A 25,240-nucleotide genomic window follows, 5' to 3' on the forward strand; every position below is an offset into this window, starting at 1 on the left:
CTTCAACATGTTTGATCTTTGAAAACATTATGCTGTGACAACAGCCAATTAACAGAGACCACATATTTCACTTATATGAACTGTACAGGATAGGTAAATGTACAGAAACAGGAACTAGATCTGCAGTTGCCTTAAGACTTCTTTGAGGGTGTGTAGTAAAAATGTCCTAAAACTGATTTTGGTGATGGTTGCAAAGCTCTGTAACTATACAAAAAAACAATAACACTGAACTGAGTTAATGCATGGTATGTAAATTATAACTCAAGCTGTTATATAAAAGTGTCAATCAGTATACTCTACTATATTAACAGACTAGGGAGCCAAGTGATCATACCAACTACCAGAAAAAATACTTAGCAAACTTCAACATCCATTCATTATGAAAACTTTCTGTAAACTGGGGATAAATCGAAATTTCCTTAATTTGACAAACTTACATCTATCATTATACTTAATAGTGAAATTACTTCACAGTTTAAGACTGCAAATGAGGCAAGGATGTCTCAGGCAGTACAATGCAAAAAAGAAAGAGAGAAAAGTGGAGGGAGGGGGGAGGGAGAAAGAGAGGGAGAGAAGGAGGGAGAGAGGGAGGGAGGCATAGATTGGAAAGACAGAAATAAGAAATCTTCCCTACATACAGATGACATGGATCGCCTGAGTAAAATATGCAAAACAATCTACAAAAAAACTCCTAGAATTTCTGTGATTTTCACAAGGTCACAAGCAAGATCAATGTATGAAAAAAAACCCCTACTTCTATATGCTAGTACAGCTCCAAAAATAGTTTCCCCAAAATGAGATACTTAAGTATAAATGAGATACAGTTATACATCTAACAAAATGTTCAGTCTATATGTTGAAAACAAAACACTGATGAGTCAAATCAAAGAATGAAATAAATGGAGTGACATACCATGTCCAAGGACTGGAAAACTCAACACAATTAAAAGATCAATTAGGGAGGCCCTAATTCATCTATAGATCAATATAATGCAAATCAAAATCGCAATAGTATTTATAATGAGAAACAGATTTCCATTGATTAGGAAAACCCAAATTAAAACCACAATGAGATCAAGCTAACCAGAATGGCTATATTCACAAAAACAGACAATAACAAATGTTGAAGAAGTAGGAAAACTGGACCCCTCTTACATTGTTGGTGGGAATGTAATGTGCTGTTTGTTCTAGATGCTGGAGATAGAGACAAGAAAGTAAGCAAAAATAAGGCAAAGAATCTGCTCTCATGGAATTTTCATCCAGTTAACAAATAATTAACAGAAATGATTTTTGATAGTGAAAAATCCTGGGCCAAATAGAGTATTATGATATTGCGATAAAAAAATCAAGAATGACCCTTCTGAAATTAAAATTGATGTCATTAGGAAGGCAAGATGGTTATAGCAGGTATATATATATATATATATATATATATAAAGAGAGGCTCACCTGTTCAACAGAAACACAAAAATATATTGCTATTTGTCACTTTATTTTTTAAATATATCTTTATTGATCTTAGAGAGAGGGAAGGAGAGGGAGAGAGAGATAGAAACATCAATAATGACAGAGTCACTGATTGGCTACCTCCTGCAAGACTGGGGATCGAGCCCGCAAGACCGGGAATCAAACCCCGACTGCCTGGATCCTAGGTCGATGCTCAATCACTGAGCCACGCCCGGCCAGGCTATCACTTTATTAAATATAATGGTTTTTACTATCTTTATTGAACACATGTGACTACCAACAAGTGATTCTAATCTACAGATGACTATTACCATAAATTGATTTTTTAAATGAAAAGCCAAGAACACTAATTTTAATTAGCCTGTTCAGTCTCATTTGAAGTAAATTAACAATTTTCATTAGGTTTCATTTTTTCAAATATTGAAATAATTAATGCACCCCTATCTTCAATGACCCCTCCGGTCACTGAGTCTAAGGGACCAAGATTTAAAACCACAAGCCTAGATGAAAGTGTTTCTAGTCTATCTGACTGCCTAAAAGCTGAACACTAGTTTTAAGGATCTTATTTTTCATATCTTCAAAAGCACAATTTATTCTATGATCTGACTCACTTTCATTATCATCTATATCCCCATTTAATCTCCCATTTATACTTGCTCCACTAACTTCTTTCTTTTCTTCTACATTATACATTTTCAGACCGAGCCGTCCTTTTTCCTGTTTTCATCTAATAACTTTTCCTACCAAATGTGCGATTACAGAATGTAATCAGTAAGACAATAAATCAATTAGCTCACCTGTAAATTTAAAGAAAAAGAAATGACATATTGGCAAACAGTAAAATTTTGTAGTGAAAAAAAAATCCCTCCAATATTATCTTATTGTAAATTTTCTATATACCATACCCAAGCAATGAAACCTTCTACTGTTCCCCCAACATTTTTTTCTTTCCAAAGGTCAAATCTAATTTGATCAGAGCATAATTAGGAGTAACTTAAACCGTATTAATGTTTATGGTCAAAATATAGTTTAATGACCTTTTAGTTATTTATGTAAGTTAAAAACTATCTCCTGGTCACAAGAAAACACTACTGATTTAATCTGCTAAAAACCACATTAACTTTCCTCAGCTCCAAGGCCAAATAAAAATATTAATGCAGTCAACAAATAAATATTTACATAGTACTTAAGTACCAGGCACTAAATTGAATAGGGGATTTTTTTTTTTTTTTTAAAGCATTAATTATCTCTGAAGCCCACAGGAAGGTGTAATCCTTCTAGAGTATCTGGTACCAAGTCAGCATTACATTAAAATTTGTTGAGTGAATAAATGGTATGTGAAAAGCATCTACTACAGAACTTGACTCAATCAACTTTTAGTTCCCTAGCTGCTTTTTTCCTACTGACATATTATTACTCTTTGAAATAATTATCCACCAATAAAGAACTGAGATTAGTTTTGTCTTGATATTTTACTAAGCCTTCCAAGCTGTTAAAAAAAAAGTTTTATGAGTTATAATTTTAATTATAATTTCAATTGGCAGAAAACTATAATTTTGTGACCTAAAAGTAAACTAATTAAGACCTAAAAGTAACCACTTTCACTAGTTAAAACTTTTAATAAACATATTTCTTCAAATCACTAATGAATACTAATATAAAAGTGCAACTCTATGGGTAGGCACAATTAAAAGGCAGAACAAGGAGACACCACTTCCCCAAAGTTCACCATTGAATTATGCTACCATTTTTATAAGAGCCTAGTGTTTATTTTACATATGTTTACATATGATACTTTAATACTTCAATAGCTCTATTCAAGGTAAGCAAAATTATCTATATTTTAGAAAAGAAGTAAGCTTCAGAAAGGTTAAATAACTTGCCTATACACATAAGGTGGTGAAAAAAGGATTCATGCCAAGGTCATTTAGCTCTAAATCTTGTACATTTACTGTACCGAATGTGTATTCATTCAACACATTTGTTGTGCTAGTTAGAATAGCACAACAAAATGCTATCCAAAAGAAATGAATGAATGATACCTGAAACAACACTGATGAACCAAAAATATTATGTTGAGCAAAAGATGTCAGACGCAAAAGATTGCATACTGTACAATTCCATTTATTCAAACCTCAAAAAGAAAAATTCTAATCTATAGTGACGGAAAGCAGATTAGTTGGTTCCCATGGCCACAAATGAGGACTGCCTGGAATAATGAACTGTGGAACTAAAAGGGGTGTTTTTATCCAGATTGTGGTGGTCACAAGTGTATAGATTTGTCAAAACTCATTGTAAAGGACACTTAAATGGGTGCCTTGTATTATTACATGTAATCTTCCTTGACAACGTTGATTTAAAAATAAGAATGGTAAGAAACACCCTTGGGGAAAAAATAAGAATATGTATGTTTTTAAAAATCTCTCTAAAATACTGAAGTAGCATATTAACTTGCCTAAAAAATCTTAGTATAATAAGTGTTTAACAGAAATCAGTAGTATTATTAATAGTAGTAGTAGTGGTAGTAAATGGCAACAGTTGCTTGCTTAGTCTTAACCGCCCTGTCCGCTTACTACCAGATTAAAGTTTCCTTACCAAATTGTAGTTTTTCTGCAAAGAATTTAAATCACATATGAACTTTCAAATGTTATATATGTATATTTTTGTAAGCTGATAATTGCATTACATCTTACTTCTCAACTTAAGAGCTAGTCCTACAGATAAAAGGATTTTTTAAAGAAAGCAGCCACTCTTAGTGTGGTAATTCAGAGCCACTGATAAATCTGGGGACTTCTGGCATTCCAAAAGAAAACAGTGCAGTGATTTTCAAACTATGGGCTCCAACAGTGGGCCATGAAATCAACTCAGTGGGTTAAAACTAGCATGTTTAAAACATGATATATAATATAAAACATCTGAATGCATCTTGCAGTAAGAGAATTGTTTTCTGAGCTTTTTTTTCTTTTTTTCAGTCATACACAAGTGCATGTACACTCACCCTGGCTCCACACTATGGATCCTGGTTTAAGAGGAAAACAGTAACAACAAAACCCATAAAAGTCTCTAGAAGTATTCTAGAGCAAGAATGATAGTGTAATGAAAACAAAACAAAACAACATGAGCTTTGAAGTCAAAGACCTAAAAAAATCTTAGTTCTGCCACTCATTAGCTATCTGATCTTGGGGAAGTTAACTGCACAAGTTATTCTATAGTACATTTATTTAACTGTAAAATGAGAAGAATCTGGCTAACTTTGTATAACAACTGTGAAGAGTATATATGAGATCATTTTACTCAGAGCAAAAGTCAAAGTCCGTACGATGGCTTACAAAATCTTTCCTGACTTGCCTCTGGCCCCTTACCTTTTCTGTACCCATCTTCCATTCTCCTCCTTTCCCACTTCACTCAAGCCACACAGACTTCCTTGCAATTTTCCAATCATAAGATATCAAATCATATGGCATCCTCTCTCACGACATTTGTTCTTGGTTGTTTTCCCTTCCTGGAATCCCTTTCTCCTGGGTATGCACAGTACTGCTGCCTCACCACAATTGCACACAATCTTCTAGGGAAGGAATTCCATGACCAGCCAATTTAAATCTGCATCCCCTATACAGGGTGGAGCAAAAGTAGATTTACAGTGGTGTGGAAACACAGAGTTTATTCTTGTATTATTACTTATTGTATTACTTTCCATATGAATAACTGTGTAAACCTACTTTTGCCACACTATGTATATACTTAATATTCCCTTGGTCTCTTTTCTCTATACCCTTACCACTATCTGCCATACCATGTTTTATTTTTTACTTTGTACACTCTGTATTCTCTTAGAACAGTGCTTGGTACAAAGGAGTTAAATATTTGCCAAATGAATGAATAAATAACATATAGAAAGTACCTAATACAGTACTTTAACATTATTTTGCCTACCCCATTAGCAAACAACTTATTCTTTTCAAATTCATCCATGAATGTCAAATTGAAGCCCTCCAGATAGCATAAGCTTAAGAAAATGGTAAAAATAAATTCAATCTTAGCATTTAACATATCTTACTTACATTTTTAGTGTTGATATAATAAATTAAATTAGGCAAAAATCCTCTTAAACTTTTGCATTGTCCGTTTATCCAGTCCAAACTGCTTTCTGCTCAATTTTGGTATAGTACTTCTTTATGTTAACCTCACTTCACATTCGTGTGATATTAAATATTTACTTTTTTCCCCAAGAAATGGAATGATTTGGGAGGGGACCAGAGACAGGATAACTATTATTTTATTCTTATTCTTACTGAGAATAGATCTAAACAGAAAACATATAGAACACAAAATATACAATGAAAAATACTCTTCATAAAAAGAAAAAAATACGAATTTTTAAAGTTGTAAGTTTACACCTTTAAAACTTAGGACTTTTTCTTCACACAACCGTATTCAGTGTCATTGACAATAGTGAAAAAGACAATTCACACATAACTGGTGAGAATGTAAACTGGCACAGCCTTGTTATAAGAAAATAGCAAGTAAGCATTAAAGCTTTGGAAAATAACCTTTCAGACATTCAACAAATATTTGTCAGGCCCTATATGAAGTTTCAAATGCACATTAGTGAACAAAATTGACTTGATCCCTACTTATGATCCAGTGATGATGGAATGAGAAATAAAACTGAATAATGTTAGCAATCAAAGGAACTTAACAACTTTTTCTGTGCCAACTGACATATCAGAAATGAAGATAAACTATTTCTGAAATAGTGTTAAAACTGACAATTTTGTAAAAGCAAAAACGCGAGTCTTTGCCATGACTTAAGATTTCAGCATGTACATTATTTGCTCAAGGCTGGCATATACAATTAAAAATAAAAGCCATTTAACTATACAATTTAGGATGTAGACTATTCTGGAGAATGAATTATCTAGTTACTTCTAGTGAATTCCAGCAAATTAAGCAGAAAGCCTTTGGTATTGAAACTTTTCCAAATGTGCTAATTAATTATCTTTTCCCTAGAAATAATAAACATAATGAACATAAACCACTATTTGACGCCTGAGCATCCTGCCATGCCCGACAATCACTAAAACCATCAAAAATTATAAAGGGACATCTCTTGACCAAGATATGCAGATCTCCTAGTTTACAAGCTTTATATTATAAATGTAAGTTTTATAAATAAGTTTTAGATATGAGTTGTCCTTATTATATTTTAAATGACTTGCCTTAGTTAATAGGAAAAAATGGAGGAGCAACCTGAGGATTTAGGGTAGCAGGATTCCAGTTTCTAGAGTTTAAACATGTTTTTAGAAGAAAAAAGTATTTTATGTGAAAGCAGCTTTTTTATAACAATACAAGACTAATCAGCAGACTTCACAAGCACATAATATCAGTAACTAGATTTTACAAGGGTCCCTTCAATGTACAATAATCATTTTCTGAATTCATCACTCTGTGATTCACTTTTCTTACTTTGCTACTGAAGCTATTTAGTACTAGTCTGCTTTCCTTATATGGTATTTACTTTAATGTTTCAAAAGGCTCAGTGCGCAAGAGATCTTACAGATTTAAGGGAGGGGAAAAAACAGTACAAGTTATTCACATTACATACACAAAGAACATACAATAGTTTCAAACTACTGCACTGACATTCTCAATGCTCTAATTATAAATTACAAATGAATTTCATTTGTAAGAAAAAACAGGCATGATGTTCACAAAAATGTCTGGCCAACAATGATAAAGAGAAAGCACACAAATATTGCTACAAAAAAAATGGAAGAACCCAAGGAATATTCACGATCTTGCATGCTTAGTGACAGATCGAAGATGAGGCCAACTTCCTGCTATACGTATCTATATATTCACACATAGAAAGTGTCAGCACTTCAACAAGCAAAGATACCCAATATTAATTGGCCTACTATGATGAACACAGCAGAATCACTTTCTCCCTCTCCACATTCTCCCCTCCCCAAAGTCCAATAAGCCAGATATTTAATTTAATAAAGGGAAAACCACATGAATGCAGCAGTACCACAAGGTAAAAAAACGAATAAACGAATCACACAACTTAGGAAACTGCTAGTTTCATTACAACCACTAATAATAAGGAATCATTACCATAACACTCCCACATACTTTACAGTTAACCAAACACTTTTACTTTCATTATTTCAATTGTCATCAGGAACACTTGGAGGTATAAATGACTAAAAAGCTAAGGCTCTTCCATACTAACTGATTTGCCGAGGGACATAGCTAATAAATTCATGGAGGCCAAACTAAAACCCATCTTCTGAATCCAAGTGTAGTAGTCTTTCCAAAATAATATAGTATTTTCCCATTAAAGATGAACATATACTCAAAAGTAACTAATGACCTTTCTCAGCTTTCAAAAATTAAATGATAGGAGCTATGTTAAGTATTTCCTCTGAATTTCATCCAGAATTTCTGGAATATTTACTTTGCGTAAAGGAAAAGAAATGGGAACCAACACTGCTAAGAACCTATTGTCAGGTGTTTTACATGATTGTACTTAACTCTCTAAAGAGCCTAAAAGGAGATATTTTATTCATTTTAAGGAAATGGAAAAGCAGCACAGAAAAAAACTTGCTATTGATAATGCAACATAACTCAGGTTGTAACTGTTGACCCAAGTCTATCTGAATCCTAAGTCAATGCTCTCCCCATTAGATTTATCCCATTTAACAAAGGAATTATTAAATGTCTCTTCTGTGTCATGCACCATGCCAAGTGCTTCAGACAGAGTAACGCTAAGATGTATTTATGTTACTCAAAATACTACACATCATACTAAACACAATGTCATCTAAACAAAATTACTGGTAGGAAAAACATGTCTAGATTCTTAAGAACAAAACTGCATCCTTCTTGTTTACATTTACAAATTTGATACCAAAAAAAAAAGAGCAGAGTGTACTCTATGAAATAAACTGTGGCTAATTCTCATTTCCCTCAGAAGATCCTCTTTAAGTAGAAAGTCCCACTCAAAAAAAAGAAAGGAAAAAACCACACAACAACCCACAAGAGGATTTTATTCCTTAAGTGAACTCTATGAGGTAAGTACTGTTATTTATCCACATTTTTTGAATGAGAAAACTTACGTTTAGAAAGGATAAATCACACAGCTAATTAAAAGCAGTACAATGGTAATTCTAATTCCATAGCTGGTACCAGAGACTTTAACAACATCTAAAATTCCAGCACAATATAACTTTCTTTAATAGGAAAGAGTTATAAGCAGCTCCATTTTGTTATGTCAAAAAGGAACCAAATAGACAATTAGGCAACCTGGGCAACTCCAAGTAATCGTGGTAGAATCATTAACTTTTGCTATTAAAAAATGGTATATAATACATGCTATCAAAATAGTAATTTACTCAAACTACATTCTTAAGGAATCAGTTCCTTCCACTTAAAAACATGCATTTGAGCTCTTTTTTGCATGTCAGAATTAACACACAACGCTAGCAACCTAAAATAAATGCATAACTAAGAGTTATGTAGTATTGTGAATACACACGCACACCTAAGCATTGCAAAATAAGCACTTTTAGTAATATATAAGTATCACTTCCTATGAATGATTATGTCATTAACTTAGATATTTTTTGGTATTATTCTAATTTATTCAAGTAATGTTAAATCTCAAGCCTGCAAATAATGTCAAATAACAGCCTTCAAACTTTGCCTGCCCTATCTGTAAAAAATTCCACCCATTCATCTAAAACTTTGAAGTAATGGCATTGGTTTATACACATAACAAGTTCTCTGGAAAACAGAAACTGGAGTTTCAAAATCATACAGTTCTTAAAAAATAAAAAAATCCTGCTAAAATGAATAAAAAACACTCAATCTGTCTAATGGAGAGAAAATAATCCATCAAATCCTACAAATACTGTATAGTACACCATCAAGCTTGAAATTTTAATTATGTCAACTGTGGAATCTAAAATCTGCCCCTGAAGCACAAATCTGATTATCACTTGCATTGTTAAAATAAAAATTTGGCTATTCCTCAGGATGTAAGAAAGTCTCTCACACTATGGCAAATCCATTCCTTCAACCAACTTCTCATGAGGTCTCAGAACTCCATCAAGAATTTAGCAAATCGCACTGGCTGTTGCTCAGTGGTTACAGCATCAGCCAACATACCAAAGAGTCTAGGGTTTGACTCCCAGTAAAGGGCATGTACCTGGGTTGCAGGTTCAATCCCCAGCCCAGGTCAGAGAGTGTGCAGGAGGCAACCAATCTATGCGTCTCTCTCACATCGATCTCTCCCCCTCCCCCTAAAAAGAATTATAGCAAATTACTTTGCCATTCTCCAAATCCAGTATATTCTCCCAGGCTTTTTGTACTTGCAATGCAGATTCTGTACACTCACTCACCTAGTTGAACTCCAAATCGTCCTTTCACACCCAGTTCAAATACCACCTCCCTAAAACCAATACATTAACTCTCAAACAAGATTGCTCTATTCTAGCATAAATACCCACAGCATGCACCTTAGAAACTAAACTTGAAGACTTATTCAACGCAACCCTACTGGGGATAGAGCCTGCAACCCGGGCATGTGCTCTGACAGAGAACAGACCGTCCATGACCTCCTGGTTCATAGGTCTACTCTAAACCACTGAGCCATGCCAGCCGGGGCTAAGTAACTGTTTATAAAACAACTTATCATCAGACATGCAAAACTTGACCCCATCTTGGAGCCTTCTATTTTTTCTGCCAGGAAAACAATCACCCAGATTTTTGCAAAGCTTTCTCCTTTTTACATTTCTGCTCAAATGCCACCTCCAGAGAAGTCTTCCCTCATTACCCTACTTAAAATAGTGTCATCCTTCAGCCCTAATCAACTGCGGTACTATTATCCCCTTCACTTTCTTCATCACAATTACCACTATCTGAAATTGTTTTAGCTGTTTACTTGTTTATGTCTCCCCCTCTAAGACATTAGTTCCATGAAGGCAAACTTGTCTTATACACCATCATATATACCCAGCACAACAGCAATGTCTACAAAAAAGTAAATTATTAAAGGATTTAGTTGAAAATATCTAGAATCCTAATATCCAACCAGTAGAACCTAAAATTTAAATTCAAACAATTTTTATCCAAATGTGAGTAAAAACAAGTAAATTCTATGAGTTTTGCATTTCCAGAGAGAAGGAAAACTCTTGACTTTTTAAAAACATACGATTTTAGGTTGGAAGTGACCTTAGAAATCAAGTCCAGTGGTTTTCAAACTATGCTCTAAGATACCCTAAGAGCAGTCAGAGGTCAAATTCCCTGAAGCACTGGACTATAATTGTTTTATAAATATACATCTATTTTAGGATGTTTGATTTACATACATACAGAACACAAAAGTGTATTATACAGTCATGTGTCGCTTAACGACGAGGCTACATTATGAGAAATGCATCATGGGGCTATTTTCTTTGTGGAATCATAGTGTACTTACATAAACCTAGATGGTATAGCGTACTACACACCTAGGCTATATGATATATAGCCCACTGCTCCTAGGCAACAAACCTATACACCACTTTACTGTATAAAACAACACAAGATTTAATCAAGCACAAGAGAAAATAATGCAATAAAGAGATGCAATAAACATGAGACATGTAAGACTACTTCTTGTATAACATGGCACACTGTTTTACAGCAAACTTTTTTTATAAGTAGAAAAAGTACACTCTAAAATAATAATAAAAAGTACAATACAGTAAATACACAGGCCAATGAGTCATTTATTATAATCAAGTACTATGTACAGTACATACAGGGATGGGCAAAAGTAGGTTTACATTTGTGAGTATACAAGAGTTTATTCTTGTATTATTATTTATTAATTATTGCATTACTTTCTATACGAACACTTTCGGTCACCCTTGTAGTTGTATATGCTATTATACTGTAGGTTTACAGCTGTGAGTACACAGAGTTTATTCTTGTATTATTATTTATTAATTATTGCATTATTTTCTATATGAAAACTTTTGGTCACCTATTTAACTTGTATGTGCTATTACACTTTTATATGACTACTAGCATCACCATGTGATGTAATGCATTATGCTATGAACTTAGGATTTTTGTGCTACTATGCCACTAAGTGAAAGGAATTTTTCAGTTCCATTATACTCTTATGGGACCAGTTACATATGCAGTCCATCGTCATTATGTGTGTGGTCCATGACTGTACATCAAATTTAAACACTCTGAAAACTGCTATCTCTGCTACCAGGTTAAACAGTTTTGCTATAGACCTCAAATAAAGTTAGGCCTGACATGTCTATGAATCTATCTATAATTTCTCATAAATGTGCATAGAAAGGTTACAGCTCTAAATTTTTTCCTAATCTAAAACCAGACACGTTCACACACATAAAATTATAAAAACTACACTCCTAAACCAGTATTCTGTGCACTAAATCAAGGCAAACCTCAAGGCATATCTGCTTAGCACATAATCTTGCAAAATAATTGGGCAATAAGTAAATTTAGAAAACGTGGCATGACTGATATATTACCTATTCTCATTACAACAGTATTATTACTTAAAGTTTTGGTGTTTCTTGATAAATGTTTATAACTTTAAAAAAATATGAGCAGCTGATGTATTTTGCCAGAAAGTGAAGCTTTAAACAAAAATTTCCTACTACTCCTCTTTCAAACTCCTGTTATTACTTTAATTAAATTATCCTGAATCTGCAAGATGATCAGTTAAAAACAAAACCAAGCATTCTGTTTACACCTACTTAATATAATAAATCAGGATCTTCCCCATAAAGTAGCATTAAATGAGAAAGGTATTAGATGCTCAGTCCAGTCTAAGGATAAAATGGCCTTCTTCATTCCCAATTATGAATTTTCATAGTAATCAAGACAGCTTGATTGTTTTACATTTATGTTAATGTTAAAATTTAACCTTATTTTGCCCTGGCCAGCATCACTCAGTGGTTGGAGCATCAGTCTGTGCACCGGAGGGTCTAAGGTTTAATTCCCAGTCAAGAGCATGTATCTGGGTTGCAGGTTCAATCCCCAGCCCCAGTCTGGGCACCTGAAGGAGGCAATCAATCCATGTCTCTCTCTCACATGGAAGTTTCCCCACCCCTCCTCTTACACTCTCCCTAAAAATCAATGGAAAAAAAATCCTTGGGTGAGGATTAACAACCAAAAAATTTAACCGTATTTTTTAAATTAACATCAAAATGACAATCATATAAAATTGAGATGATATAACTAGCTTTGCAAGCTGTAAAGCATTTTTAAAAATATTAGGCAATAAAATTAAGCCAAAAGGAATCAGATACCAAAGTATCTGGCATGGTAAGTTTACAGAATATTATTATTTGATCAATCTATAAAAGATTCTTACAAACTGAAAATTAAATACAAAATTGTATGTAGGATAAGCATTATAATTTACAATGTAAAAGGTAACACAAATACATACTCCTGACAGATTACAGACAACCAAATGTTCCTCTCCCAAACACACTGTATTATATAATCAGTCATTACATTTTGTCCAGATGCTGATACAAAATGCAGTTATGTTTCAACATCCAAACATACAAATGAAAAAACTGTATATCAATTTGTTTGGGGGGGGGGTGGGAAGCAAATCTACTCATTGTTACCTAAATTGCCAGGACACATAGTTTTCTCTTGCTTATTTTATCATTCCTTGGCAAAGTAAAAATTTACTAAATGTGCATTCTTATCTACTTTCACATAAGGAAAGACATTTCAGTTCAGTGAAAGCAGAGAGAGGATTGGTGTCCTGAGTAATGGATCAAATTCTTTTAAAAAACATGCTCTCCCCCCCTGGCGGGTGGCTCAGTTGGTTGAGGGTCGTCGTCCTGTACACCAAAAGGTTGTGGGTTCGATCCCCAGTCAGGGAACAGTATAGGAGGCAACCAATTGATATTTCTCTCTCATGTTGACATTTCTCTCTCTAAAAAATTAAATTAAATTAAATAATAATAATAAATACCCTCTCTGTATCTTTAGTAGTTTTTAGTCATTAAAACGTCTCTGGAAAATATATAAGCAAATAAAATATATGAAAAGATTTCTAAAATCTAAGTTAAATGTTAGCATCTCCGCTAAATACAAATGGGAGTCATTTACCCTGTTTTGATGTCTATATCTCAAAAAAAAAAAGGTGGGGGGAAGGGGCAAAACTGATATACAGTCTCTTATTCAAACCCTTAAAGACCAGATGTTTCTCAGAATTGCAATTTTCTGATTTTAGAAAGACAAAATAGTGTGCGTGTGTGTGTGTGTGTGTGTGTGTGTGTGTGTGTGTGTAATATGTGAACTAACATGGTTAAGCAATGGTAAACGTGTATCACCATGTAACTATAAATACAAAATATCTCCTTCAACCAATGACCTTAGTGACCTTAGCCATACAAAATACAGTAAGATACATAGATTTAAACACTCTGCCAGAAGCACTTTATTACTAACATCCTTCCCTTAGTCTTGTACTTACTCTACACACATTTCTCTAAGAAGCTGGTTATCTGTTTTCCCTAGGTAACTTAGAAGCAAAACTATAAGAACTCAAAGAAATGAGGGAAGGAAGGATGCCCTTCTCCCATTCCCTTTCCAATCTGTCGTTTCTTATCTGTAGACTGGGAAACAGAGCACTCTGACAGCATTAAGTGTCAAATGAAAATCTGGCATCAGTTCAGTTTACTGCGTATTTATTGATAACCTACTAAGTACTGTGCACTATACGAAGCACTAGAGATATAAAGATAAACAGGACAAAGTCCTACCTCTTAAGTGCTTACCGCCCAGTGGAGATTATGGCGAATAATGGGGTTGGACAGTAAATTACAAAATAGTGTGACACATAAGCAGTATGGCGGAAGGATTTTGGGAGCGAGGTAAGTTTTCATTCAGAAAGTGACACCAGTAGAGTTTTGAAGAATAAGATGTCTGTCAAATAACAAAGAAGTGATAGTAAAAATATCTCCCAACCCCCACCCCCAGACACATAAAAACATGCATGTGAAAACAAAAAAAGGAAAAGGAGAGGAAAACTTTCAGGGTATAGGTGTCAAACATGTCAAAAATATTTAGGATATAAACAAATTTAGATCCTGAGTCCAAGCATATACAGCATATTAAAGTGTATCCAGAAAAGGGAAATTTTTGGGGTTTTTTCCCTCCTGGATAATTCATTTTGTATTTCAGTATTATATAAGCTATGAGTCTTACCAAAAAATAACACTGCAAACCATTTTATTAGTTCAAAATGCAGCATACCCCAAAGTGATATACCTGGAGATTTGCATCTGTATTTCAGAGAACAAGCTCTTAGAAAAATATATTAGGAATTATTTTTCCATGTCACCCTAATAGTACAAAGTAAACAAATGAACAAGCCATATCAGTATGACTTGTCCTAAGAGAGGAGTTTTAAAAGTTTTAAAAAAGAAAGCCAAACAGAAAAACTAAAGTAACAGGAAAAATATACATACTATTTAAATTGAAGAAAAGGTTCAATGAACAAAACCAAGGTAAAAACGATAAAATAATTTAAAAAACTTAAAATCCTAATGTCTATTCTATTTCTTTTCAAAGACAGACTTTCTACAAGAGATATCAATTTTAGTATATAGCTCTTTTTAAAATATCTGGTCAAAGTCACAATGAAATTCACTTAAGTATCGCAAGTAGAAATCATCCTTAGTAAGGACAGTCACCTGTAAAATCAACCAGAATGACTCCTATCATAGCACTAGATCCCTTAACATTAATACTGTATGTAATTCTATTCAAGCATTACAGTGTAACTCAGATTAGCTCTGCCTGTAAAACTGCCCTACCTGGTACCTTGGTTTTTTTTGCTTCTTTGTATTACAAAATCCACTAGAAGTAGAGGTAACAAAGTCTTATTTAGTAGTATCTTCTCCTAACTAAGACTGTATCACTATTTGCATAAGTTGTCTTCAAATGCCTATTTAAGCAAACACATGGAAAGTTTGTTTTTATGTAATCATAACAGAATTAACTTTCTACACTGAAAAATTTTAAGACAATTAAAAAGCAAAGTTGTTAACTTATTCACTAGTCTGTTAATGTATACTCATTATTGCATATGAACATGAAACATACCTACCTTTTATTTTTCTATATTATCAGGATATCTTACGAAGCAAATTTGTGACTAAAAAGGGCAAAACTGTAACTCCTCAAAGATTGTGAAAAATTCCGTAAGGGTCTTTCAAAATATGAGTACTTTTAATATCAATATCTACTGAAGAGATTAAAACCAAAACTGGGTTAGAAGCACTTCTAGAGAAATCTACTCATAAATCTGAAGTATTTATTTACTTTTGAATAAACAGAATTTGCAGGTTATAGCTAACTGTAAAGTATCTCTCAAAAATAAAAAAAGTAAAGTAAACATCCTAAATTACTAAGTAAAAACATGGGTAATCAGTGCCCTTGGGGAGGAACATCTGAGTTTTATTTTATCTTCAAGATCAAGTACTTTTCTAATGAAAGAGACAGTAAGTCACTCACACACATACATTCTGCCCTTGTTTTTCCACCCTATAAGTTTACTTTAAAACGAAAGTATTATAGAAACTGAAAATGTTGTATTTGTTGCTTGGTCACATATACAGGCAATTTTCATTCCCCAAGAGTTATCAGATTAGGTCACAGATACCTCTACATAGTATAGTTAGGATAAAAGGTTTCTGCCAACAAATGATACCTACTACGTTCATTCATTTTTATTGATGCAGCATTAATTAGGATGCAAAAAAAATGTGAAAGTTTCTCTCTTAAAAGTATTCGCATAAGTCAGTGCAATTCAAGCCCTCAGAAAAAATGACAGAAAAGGAACTTTTTAAAATTAAATGAGGGCCTTAAGAACGCAAGAAAAAAGTGAAGGAGAAGTTTTGCCTTTTTTACAATGAGTTTTCTATTTTTCCTTCTGATTTAATATTACAAAAGAACTACGAACAAAAGAGGAGTTCAACATACAAAGCTTACTAAAGACTTTGGTCCATTTAGTAAGTATTTCAGTGAAAAGAGATGGGAATGTAAACATCTAACCATCTTAATATAATTGACAACCATTTCAGTCCACTGAGACTCTTAATCAATCCTTTAAATCTAGAATAAAGTCATCTTTCATAACTGCAAAAGAAATGTGTTCACTGACATCTGAAAACAAATGTGGTCAAATATAGGAAATGTTCCCTAACAATTCAACATAAACGTAATATGTAAATACTTTCAAATTTCTATATCCGTCCCCACTTCCACTTTTGTTTCAATGGGCAAATCAAAAGTTGCACTTATTCAAGAGGTCTAGAAATTCCTAATATCAAGCATGACAGGAAATGTGTTCAACTCTGAAGTAAATACAAGTATGGCCTCCCTTGTGAACAAATTTAACTCAATACCTTCTACCATTTCGCCAAGAATCTAAGGGCTGGTATCAGTGTATATTTTCTTATACTTATTAGAAACCGTCCTGAAGATTAAGAAAGGAGTAGGATCCCTTGACCAAGAGTTTTATGAAAATGAAACAAAATGTGTTGCATTCGGTCTTCTGGATGTTGAAAAGTGAAGGCATCTCCTAGGATTCAAAGGAAGTTGATGTTTAGGTTCCTTCGGAGAGTGTGGTACCCGTATGTAAGACTCTTATGGTGGTAATACTGTACTCACGGGGTCTGGAATAAATGCAAATTCTAAAGCCTTGGAAATGCTTTTACAAAAGAATACAACAACTCGCATTCAAAAACGATCAGCAGTCACCAAGAGTCACAGGGTTTCTCTCCTAGACGGACAACAGAGCCTCGACTAAAGAGTACGAGGGCCTCTTGTAACCCCAACTCATTCCTTCGTAAAACTTTTAATGTAGACCCAAGCCAGCAAAAGGTGGAAAGGCCCCGGCGGAAGTAGAAAGCCAGGGCTAGCAACTTCACAGACAGAAACGTCTCGGGTTCCTCCGCCACCCCAGGACTACCTCGACTCAGTCTCAACCACACCACGGAAGCTTCCCCCTCCGGGTGCGGTGGCAGAGGAAGCATCACAGTTGCGCTCCTTCCTTCATCCAAATCCTTCGGTAGCCCAGAGCCCGGACGCTCCTGAAACCCGTTAGTCAGTCCAATGTCCCCCATCTTTTATACACAAACCACACACACACAGAAACACACACAAGTTGCAGGTGATGTGCGTGTACTGAGAGAATGTGAATAGCCAGGGAACCGCGGCAGCTTATGGGAAGGCGGCAGCGCCGTCTAAAGCGGGCCCGGGCTCCCTGGCCACCGCCGCTGCTGCCTTCGCTTCTTCCCCAGGAAGCAGCGCGGCGCAGGCTCCTCGCGCTGGCGGGAGCCCGTGAGAGCGGAATCTGAGGAAAAACCCAGCGCCCACCGAAGGGACCAGGCCTACGATCTAGACCTGCTGCTGCTGCAGCGACCCAAGTACCGCGACGCTTTACGTCCTATCCACCACCCACCTCACACACACCCCCTCCCTCCCTCTCTCCCTCCCTCCCTCCACCGCCGCCACCCCCCCTCCCCGCCCGCTCTGCTCTCCCTCTCTCGATTGGAGCCGAGACAAAAGCAACGGGAAGCGGCGGGCCGGGACGCTGCCCGCGGACCCCAGGCGCGACCGGACCGGCCCCGAGGCATTCCCCCGCCTTGCGGGGGCCCCGAATCCGCCGCCCCAGCCGCGCGCCCCGCTGCCAGACTTCCGAAAATTTGCCAAAAACTCACCGCATGAATTTTCTTGTCCCGCGGATCCAAGATGGCGACGTATCCACCGCGGAGGCTGCTGGGAGCAAGACCTTTACCCTCTGACCCCCGCCGTGACCCCCGTCGTTCCGGCTTCCCTGAAGGCTGCGGCGGAAAGTGGGAGAGGCGATCGCGGACCGGACAAGGTTGGGGTTGGGTAGACCGCTTCCCGCGCGCTGGACAGTGGGTGGGGAGAGGCGCTTTACTCCATCATCTCCCTCCCCGCAGCCTCCACCACGTCACCGCCGACTCACCGGGAGGCTCGTAGCTTCTCCGCGGCCGTTATAGCGAGCGGGGCCTCGGCGGCCGCTACAGTTCCCCTGGGGCGGGTTGGTTCACTTTGGGCACGGGCCCTGGGTGCGAGGTGGGCCGCGGGGTCCAGGGGCGGGGAGTGGTGAGGTGGCATGGGCCCGCCCTCCCCGGGGACGCGGAGCGAGTTTGTGTTTGTGTTCGTGTTGGACACCCCGCCCCTCCACGTCCTCCTGGAACGCCCCCTCGCCCCAGCACCTGAAGCCAATTGACCGCGGTCCCCCTTTCCTCCCACAGCCCCCGCAACCTCCGGTGCTTGTGCACGCACTTCCAGGGACCCGCAGCACGTCACATCACCTCCTGAGAAGTGAGTTCCCCTCTGCCGAAACCGCTGGTATTTTCTACTCGCCACCCTTCTTTTTTTTTTTTAAACTTGTCGGGAGGGAGCATATTGGGGAGCAAGTTTTTAAAGCACTATTAGGTCAGCTCGCCTTGGCTGAGTTAGATTTTATAGCATTTTCTCTTGCCCCCACTCCCCAGCCCCCGCATAAGCTCGAATGACCGGCTGCACTTTCAGCAAGGCCGTTTGAAATTAGAGTGGCTTTGATGGAAACTTAAGGGGAGTGAAAAGTCTCTGCTTTCCAGAAAAATAATTGTTACTCAGGGTGAAATTAAATTTCTCCTCTTTGAAATAATAAGTCTATTCCTTTTCATATTGATGAATTCTTCCCTTTTTGTTACTACTGGATATTTTGGACTTAAAGAGCATAGTTTCATTAAGTGAAAATTGCTATTACTATTTGAGTGATAGAATGTATTAATGTAAAGTGCAATTCATTGGGAGTAAATAAAGTTTCTACTTCCCTTGTTTGTTTCTTTTGTAAAATCATTTTTTCCTTCCAAAAAACTCACTGTAATCCAATTTAAAATATATCATTGAAGGGCAAAGGGCACCTGTCACGCATAAATAGCAAAAGAATAATAATAATAAAGGTGACTGTCATGTTTACGGAATGCAGTGTATTTTGAAATATTAGTAGAAACTGTGTAAATTAAACTTGGTGCTGATGTAGCCAGTCGAAAATGTTTTACATGGTTATTCATTTAATTAAACATTCTGCTTCACTGTGTTTTTTGTGTTAAGAAAGTTCATGGAGGATATATTCCCTGCCCTTTCCCCAGCAGTTCCTTCCCGCCTGCCTCTTGAGCTTTCTCTTCTGCTGTGTATTAAAAAACTGAATGTTTTTAAATAAATGTAATATATACAGGTGTATAAATACATGTATGTGCATATATCTTTGTGTTACTGAGCACTTTAATTATTAATAACTTGAAAGAATAACTATTAATATTTGGAATCGTAAGATAGAATAATTAAAATGAGATATGGTTTTACATATATATATGTATGTGTGTGTGTATATATGTATAGATATATATATATATATAATTGCATCAAGTATTACCATTTAATCCATTAGTTTTAATGGACCTTATTGTTAACGTCCCCATATTTACTAAAAAAACAAAAAAAAAACAACCCACAGGTTTAAATTGCATAAACATTGGTAAAATTGTAGCAATTACTTTCAGAAAGGGACAGGTCTAATTTGAGGGTTTTGTTACCTTGGATATTTTACTGAAAGAGAAAACAAACATTTTCATGTGTAAATGTATAGGGTAGGAGCACTAGGAAAAAATACATGGATACTTTTTCTTTCTTGAGAAAACTAGGATAAAGTTAAGTCTTGTTGAACAAGTTTTAAATTGTCCTATTACTGGTGACCAATCTGTAAAACTTGTTTAATGCCTCCCTTCGAGATTGGTTCTAGGTGTTAAATGAGCTAACATTTGTAAAGGGCTTATGTTTATGGCTTTCTACTAAGCACTATAAATAGTACATTTTTTAAATTGTCCTATTGCATCAAAAACTTCATTTTTATTACTAATATCAGATTTGCCCATTTTATAGATTTTTTTAAACTATTCACTTTGATGGATTTTCTTTCACTGAAAAACAGTCTACACCTTGTGTATGTGTTTTGTGTGTTGAAATTTCTTATGCACCTTATAGAAAAATTACTGGTTTAAAGTGAGCGGGAAAAATCATTACTAGGGAACAAAATGAGTTTGTAAATAACTAGTTGTAGGAAAGGGAGGCCTCACATTTTTTGAAAGGTATAGACAATACTGAAAATCTTACCATGGTAAGGGGTAAAAAAGACAGATATCAAATTTAACAAGCACTGCCCTCGCCCTTGTGGCTCAGTTGATTGAGCGTTGTCCCATGTACCGAGGTCACTGGTTTGATGTTTCTCTCTCTCTTTCTCTAAAAATCAATAAAAAACATTTTAAAAAAATCAGTACTGAAACAATATTTGGATCCAAACTGTCCTCCCGTAAACAATACTGCCAGCAGTTCACTCACTTGCTCAGGCATAAAGCTAGGAAGCTTCTGTGATTCCTCACACTGTAGGTCCAACTGATCATCCAGTACCATCAGCTCTTCCTTATATGATTCTGAATTTAGCCACTTCTCATCACCTCTCATACCACCACCCTGTCCACAAGACACAGTCATCTCTCAAACAGCAATATCCACACTATCTGCTTCCACTTTTCCCTGCATCCCTTCAAACAATCTCTACATACCAGCCAGAGAGATCATTTTTAAAAGTTCATTAGGGTAGGTTTCTCCCTTGTTTAAAACTCCAGTGGCTTCCCTTAGAATAAAATCCAGTTTCCTTACCGTGGCCTTTAAAACTGTATAATCTGGCTTCTGCCTACCTCTCCAGCTTCATCTTGTTCTCACCCTTCCTTTGTGTCTCTGTCATGTACCAAGCTTTTTCCAGTCTGTAGCACAGACAGTTATCCCCTAAAATTGTGGCACTTTGTTCGTAGTAATAGACATGGGCACATGGCTGTCCAGAATAAGGACTATATTTCCAGCCTTCCTATAGCCATGTGGTAGTTCTGGCCAAGAAGCAGGTGTGTCATGTGGCACCCTTGCAGAACCACGTTAAAAGACAGCTGTTGCACACCTTCAGTCCTTTGCTCCTTTTCCTTTCACATCCTACACCCTGGAGTACAGATGTGGAGCCTTTAACTCTAGCTGCCAGTTTGGACCATGTGCAGGTTCCCCCATCCTAGTGATGGCAAAACCTTAAGCTGGCAGAAACCTGAGGCCTTGGGGCCTGCACTCCTTATATTCAGATTTTGATGCAAAGAAAAAGTAAATTTCTGTCATTAAAGCTACAATTTAGGGTCTCTTGTACTCAATTGAACTTAACTGATATTCCACAGGAACTTTGCACTTGCTGTTTATTTCTCCGAGATAAGCTCTCTCTCTGTCTATAAAGCTAATGCATTCCCATCCTTCAGGTCTTAACTCAGCTATCATCTCTAACATTCCCTCCCTGGTTACCATGTCTAAAATAGCTTCTTTTCCCATTTATTCTCTCTTACATGACCCTCTATTTCTTTTTGTGTGTGTGTGATCTATAATTTGCATGTATTTTATATTATACTGTGTGTTTCATATACATATAAAGTGACTGGAAAATATTTGTGATTTTTAACATTTGTCTCTGGATAGTAAGATTGTGAGTACTTTATTTCTTTCCTTACACTTGCTTGTAAATTTTTTTTTTTAATTTTATTTTTGTTTAAAATATTACAGATGTCCCTTTTTCTCCCCAATGACCCATTCCACCCCATCCCATCCCCCTCCCCAGTCCTTCTCCCTTTCCATGTCCTTGGATTGTGCATATATGCATATAAATTATTTGGTTACCCTCTCCCCCTCCACCCACCTGCCCTCCTCCATCCTTGTGACATTCGTCAGTCTCATCTATGCTTCCATGTCATTGAATCTATTCTGTTCATCAGTTTATTAAGTTCTTTAGATTCTACATATAAGCAAGATCATGTGATGGTTGCCTTTCTCTGCCTGGCTTATTTCACTTAGCATAATTTTCTCCAGGTCCATCCATTACTGTCCCAAAGGGTACAAGATCCTTCTTTACAGCTGCATAGTATTCCATGATGTAAATGTCCCGTAGCTTTTTTATCCACTCGTCTACTGGTGGGCACTTGGGCTGTTTCCAGATCTTAGCTGTTTAAACTGTGCTGCTATGAACATAGGGGTACATATATTCTTTCTGATTAGTGTTTCAGGATTCTTAGGATATATTCCTAGGAGTGGAATCACTGTGACCCTCTATTTCTTAATTGCATTTGTAATTTATCATTATCTCTTTATTATTGTTTTCCTTCACCCTACTGCAACTAAATTTCATGAGAGTAGGTACTACATCTGCTTTGATCACTGCTTTATTCCCCACACATGGTAAGATATTAGATGAATATTGTTGCTTGTATGACACAGTGACTAAATGAGCCATTAAATGAAAGATACAGATCCTTATCCAAGATTAGGTAGACTTTTTTTTAAGTAAATGTCTTGAAAGGTTTCTTTCAACACATAATGTGTAAAGTCCAAGCTAGGAAGCAGCTAGGAAAAACGGTGCTAAAGTAATGAAATATGTCAAGCTTCCAGCCCTTGATAATGAAATTATGTACCTTTTTCTGAGAAATCTATAAGGTTATTACAGGGGAAAAACACACACACACATAATTGGTGAGGCAGAGTGGCAAATCAGAAGGAGCACTACGCCCAGCCAACTTGGCTCAATGGTTGAGCATCAACCTATGAACCAGGAGGTAATGGTTTGGTTCCCGGTCAGGACATATGTCTGGGTTGTGGGCTAGATCCCCCCAGTGGGGTGTGCAGGAGGCAGCTGATCAATGACTCTCGTCATTGATGTTTCTATCTCTCCCTCTCCCTTCCTCTCTCTGAAATCAATAAAAACATTTTTTTAAAAAGCACTACAATATAATATCTAGGGCAGAAACTCCCACTAAATAGTAGTATAATTTGTTATAAACTTGACCTCATATTCTTCAGCTAAAATGCATGAATCTTAAGCTTTGAATGGTAATATTATAAAAGTTTAATAGTAAGTTAGACTTATGAGTGATGTAACATGTTACACATTAATTTGGTCTTCAGGTGTTATTCTGACAAGTGATTAAATCTTGATAATACTGGCAAGGGTTCAGAAAAACGGTTTCTTAAACTAGAGTATAAATTGGCAATTTCTAGAGTGCAGCTTAGCAATATGTATCAAAAGCCTTGAGCATAAACATTTGACAGGTCAGTTCCTCTAGTGGAAATGTATCATAAGGATATGTGTAACAACTTTATTGCAAGAGTGTTTATTGCATTGTTTACTAGAATATTGGTTAAATAAATTAAGCTAGCCTGGCCAGGCGTGGCTCAGCGGTTGAGCATTGACCTAGGATCCAGGGGATCGCGGTTCTATTCCCGGTCAGGGCATATGCCCGGGTTGTGGGCTCAATCAATGACTCTCTCATCATTGATGTTTCTATCTCTCTCTCCCTCTTCCTTTCGCTGAAATCAATAAAGATATATTTTTTTAAAAAATTACACTAAACCCATACAGTAGAACAGTATTCATCTTTTAAAAATTATGTGGAGGAAATTTTATTGACATGATATATTAAGGGTTTTTAAAAATATTTTTTAATGATTTCAGAGAGCCAAAGGGAGAGGGAAAGAAACATCAATGATGAGAGAATCATTGGTCGGCTGCCTCCTGCACGCCCCCTATTGGGGTTCGAGCCCTGACCAGGAATGGAACCGTGACCTCCTTGTTCATAAGTCGACGCTCAACCACTGGAGCCATACTGTCCGGGCTAAGTGTGAAGAAGTTTTAAAATCTAATTCCAGTTTTGTAAAAATTTTTAAGTTCACAAAGGACTAACCAGATATGTACAAGATGCTAATTCAACTTTGCAGAAGTGACTGTTATATACTTATTTTTATTTCATTTCATAGTTTTATAATTTTCAGAGAAAAAAAATTGTATAATACTAATTAAAAGGCTATATTTGTCTTTCAAGAAATAAGTGGATAATTTGGGGAAATACTACCACATAGTTGCCAAGCCTGATATCTTTTATCCTTTCTTCCCTACACCCTACAACTAATTGCCGATTTGTACATATTTTACCTTCTAAATGTGTCTAGGATCTATCCTTACCTCTCCCATTTTTCAGCCATTCTTTTCATCATTCACTCATAATCTCTTATCCAGACTTTTTTAAAGAGGTTATTTAACTGGTCTTTATTAAGTTTTACCTCTCTCCAGTCTTCCAAACTACCACCAATTTCAGCAGTGCACATCTTTGGAGACTCCCCTGCATAAAATCTTTATAACAATGCCTCATCACCTACAGGATAAAAGTGCAAACTTCTTGTCATGAATTTTAAAGACCGTTTTTTGGTTTTTTTGTTTGTTTTTTAGAGTAAGTTTATTAAAACTGGGGATGGTGAAACAAGGAAGGGCTTAAGACACAAGAAGCAATAGGAGAGAGCCTACCCAGGGCTGCTTTGGCTCAATGAAAAGTCAGAAAAAAGGGGGGCCTTGGAGACAAGTTTATGGGGCTAGCCCTGGAAGAGCTGCCACTGCCCACTGCTCCCCTGGTTGTGAGTCTCCTGGGGTCCCTTAGAGTTTAGGAGACAGACACCTGTGGGGGAAGAAGGGGGAGGGAAAGGTGTGGGCATGCTCCAGGAAGGGAGCAGGCACCATAAAGACCTTTTATTTTTTTTGTTAATTTTCACCTGAGGATATTTT

The 25,240-nt window shown here is 36.4% G+C and overlaps 2 protein-coding genes across 5 annotated transcripts in view; one reads left to right on the top strand and one right to left on the bottom strand.

Annotated features, from left to right (window-relative positions):
* CNOT2 (CCR4-NOT transcription complex subunit 2) overlaps window positions 1-18,314 on the bottom strand; it is a 110,349-nt gene extending 92,035 nt beyond the window's left edge. Inside the window, exon 1 of one of the 4 annotated variants that reach the window (XM_087814542.1) lies at window positions 18,255-18,314. Coding sequence is in view for 3 of the 4 variants with exons in the window: in XM_087814544.1 (XP_087670670.1) it covers window positions 18,255-18,259 (5 nt within the window). In the remaining variant the exon portion in view is untranslated. The remainder of the gene's footprint in view (window positions 1-18,254) is intronic. The other 3 variants (XM_087814544.1, XM_087814541.1, XM_087814543.1) reach the window with 3 other exon arrangements.
* Window positions 18,270-25,240, top strand: part of LOC148093806 (uncharacterized) — a 53,734-nt gene continuing 46,763 nt past the window's right edge. The window contains exons 1-2 of the mRNA XM_087814545.1: window positions 18,270-18,418; window positions 18,819-18,888. Coding sequence (XP_087670671.1) covers window positions 18,286-18,418; window positions 18,819-18,888 — 203 coding nt within the window. The 5' untranslated portion in view covers window positions 18,270-18,285. The remainder of the gene's footprint in view (window positions 18,419-18,818; window positions 18,889-25,240) is intronic.

The sequence above is a fragment of the Miniopterus natalensis genome, chromosome 2 (genome assembly GCF_054644295.1).
Source record: "Miniopterus natalensis isolate mMinNat1 chromosome 2, mMinNat1.hap1, whole genome shotgun sequence".
NCBI classification, from domain to species: Eukaryota; Metazoa; Chordata; class Mammalia; order Chiroptera; family Miniopteridae; genus Miniopterus; species Miniopterus natalensis.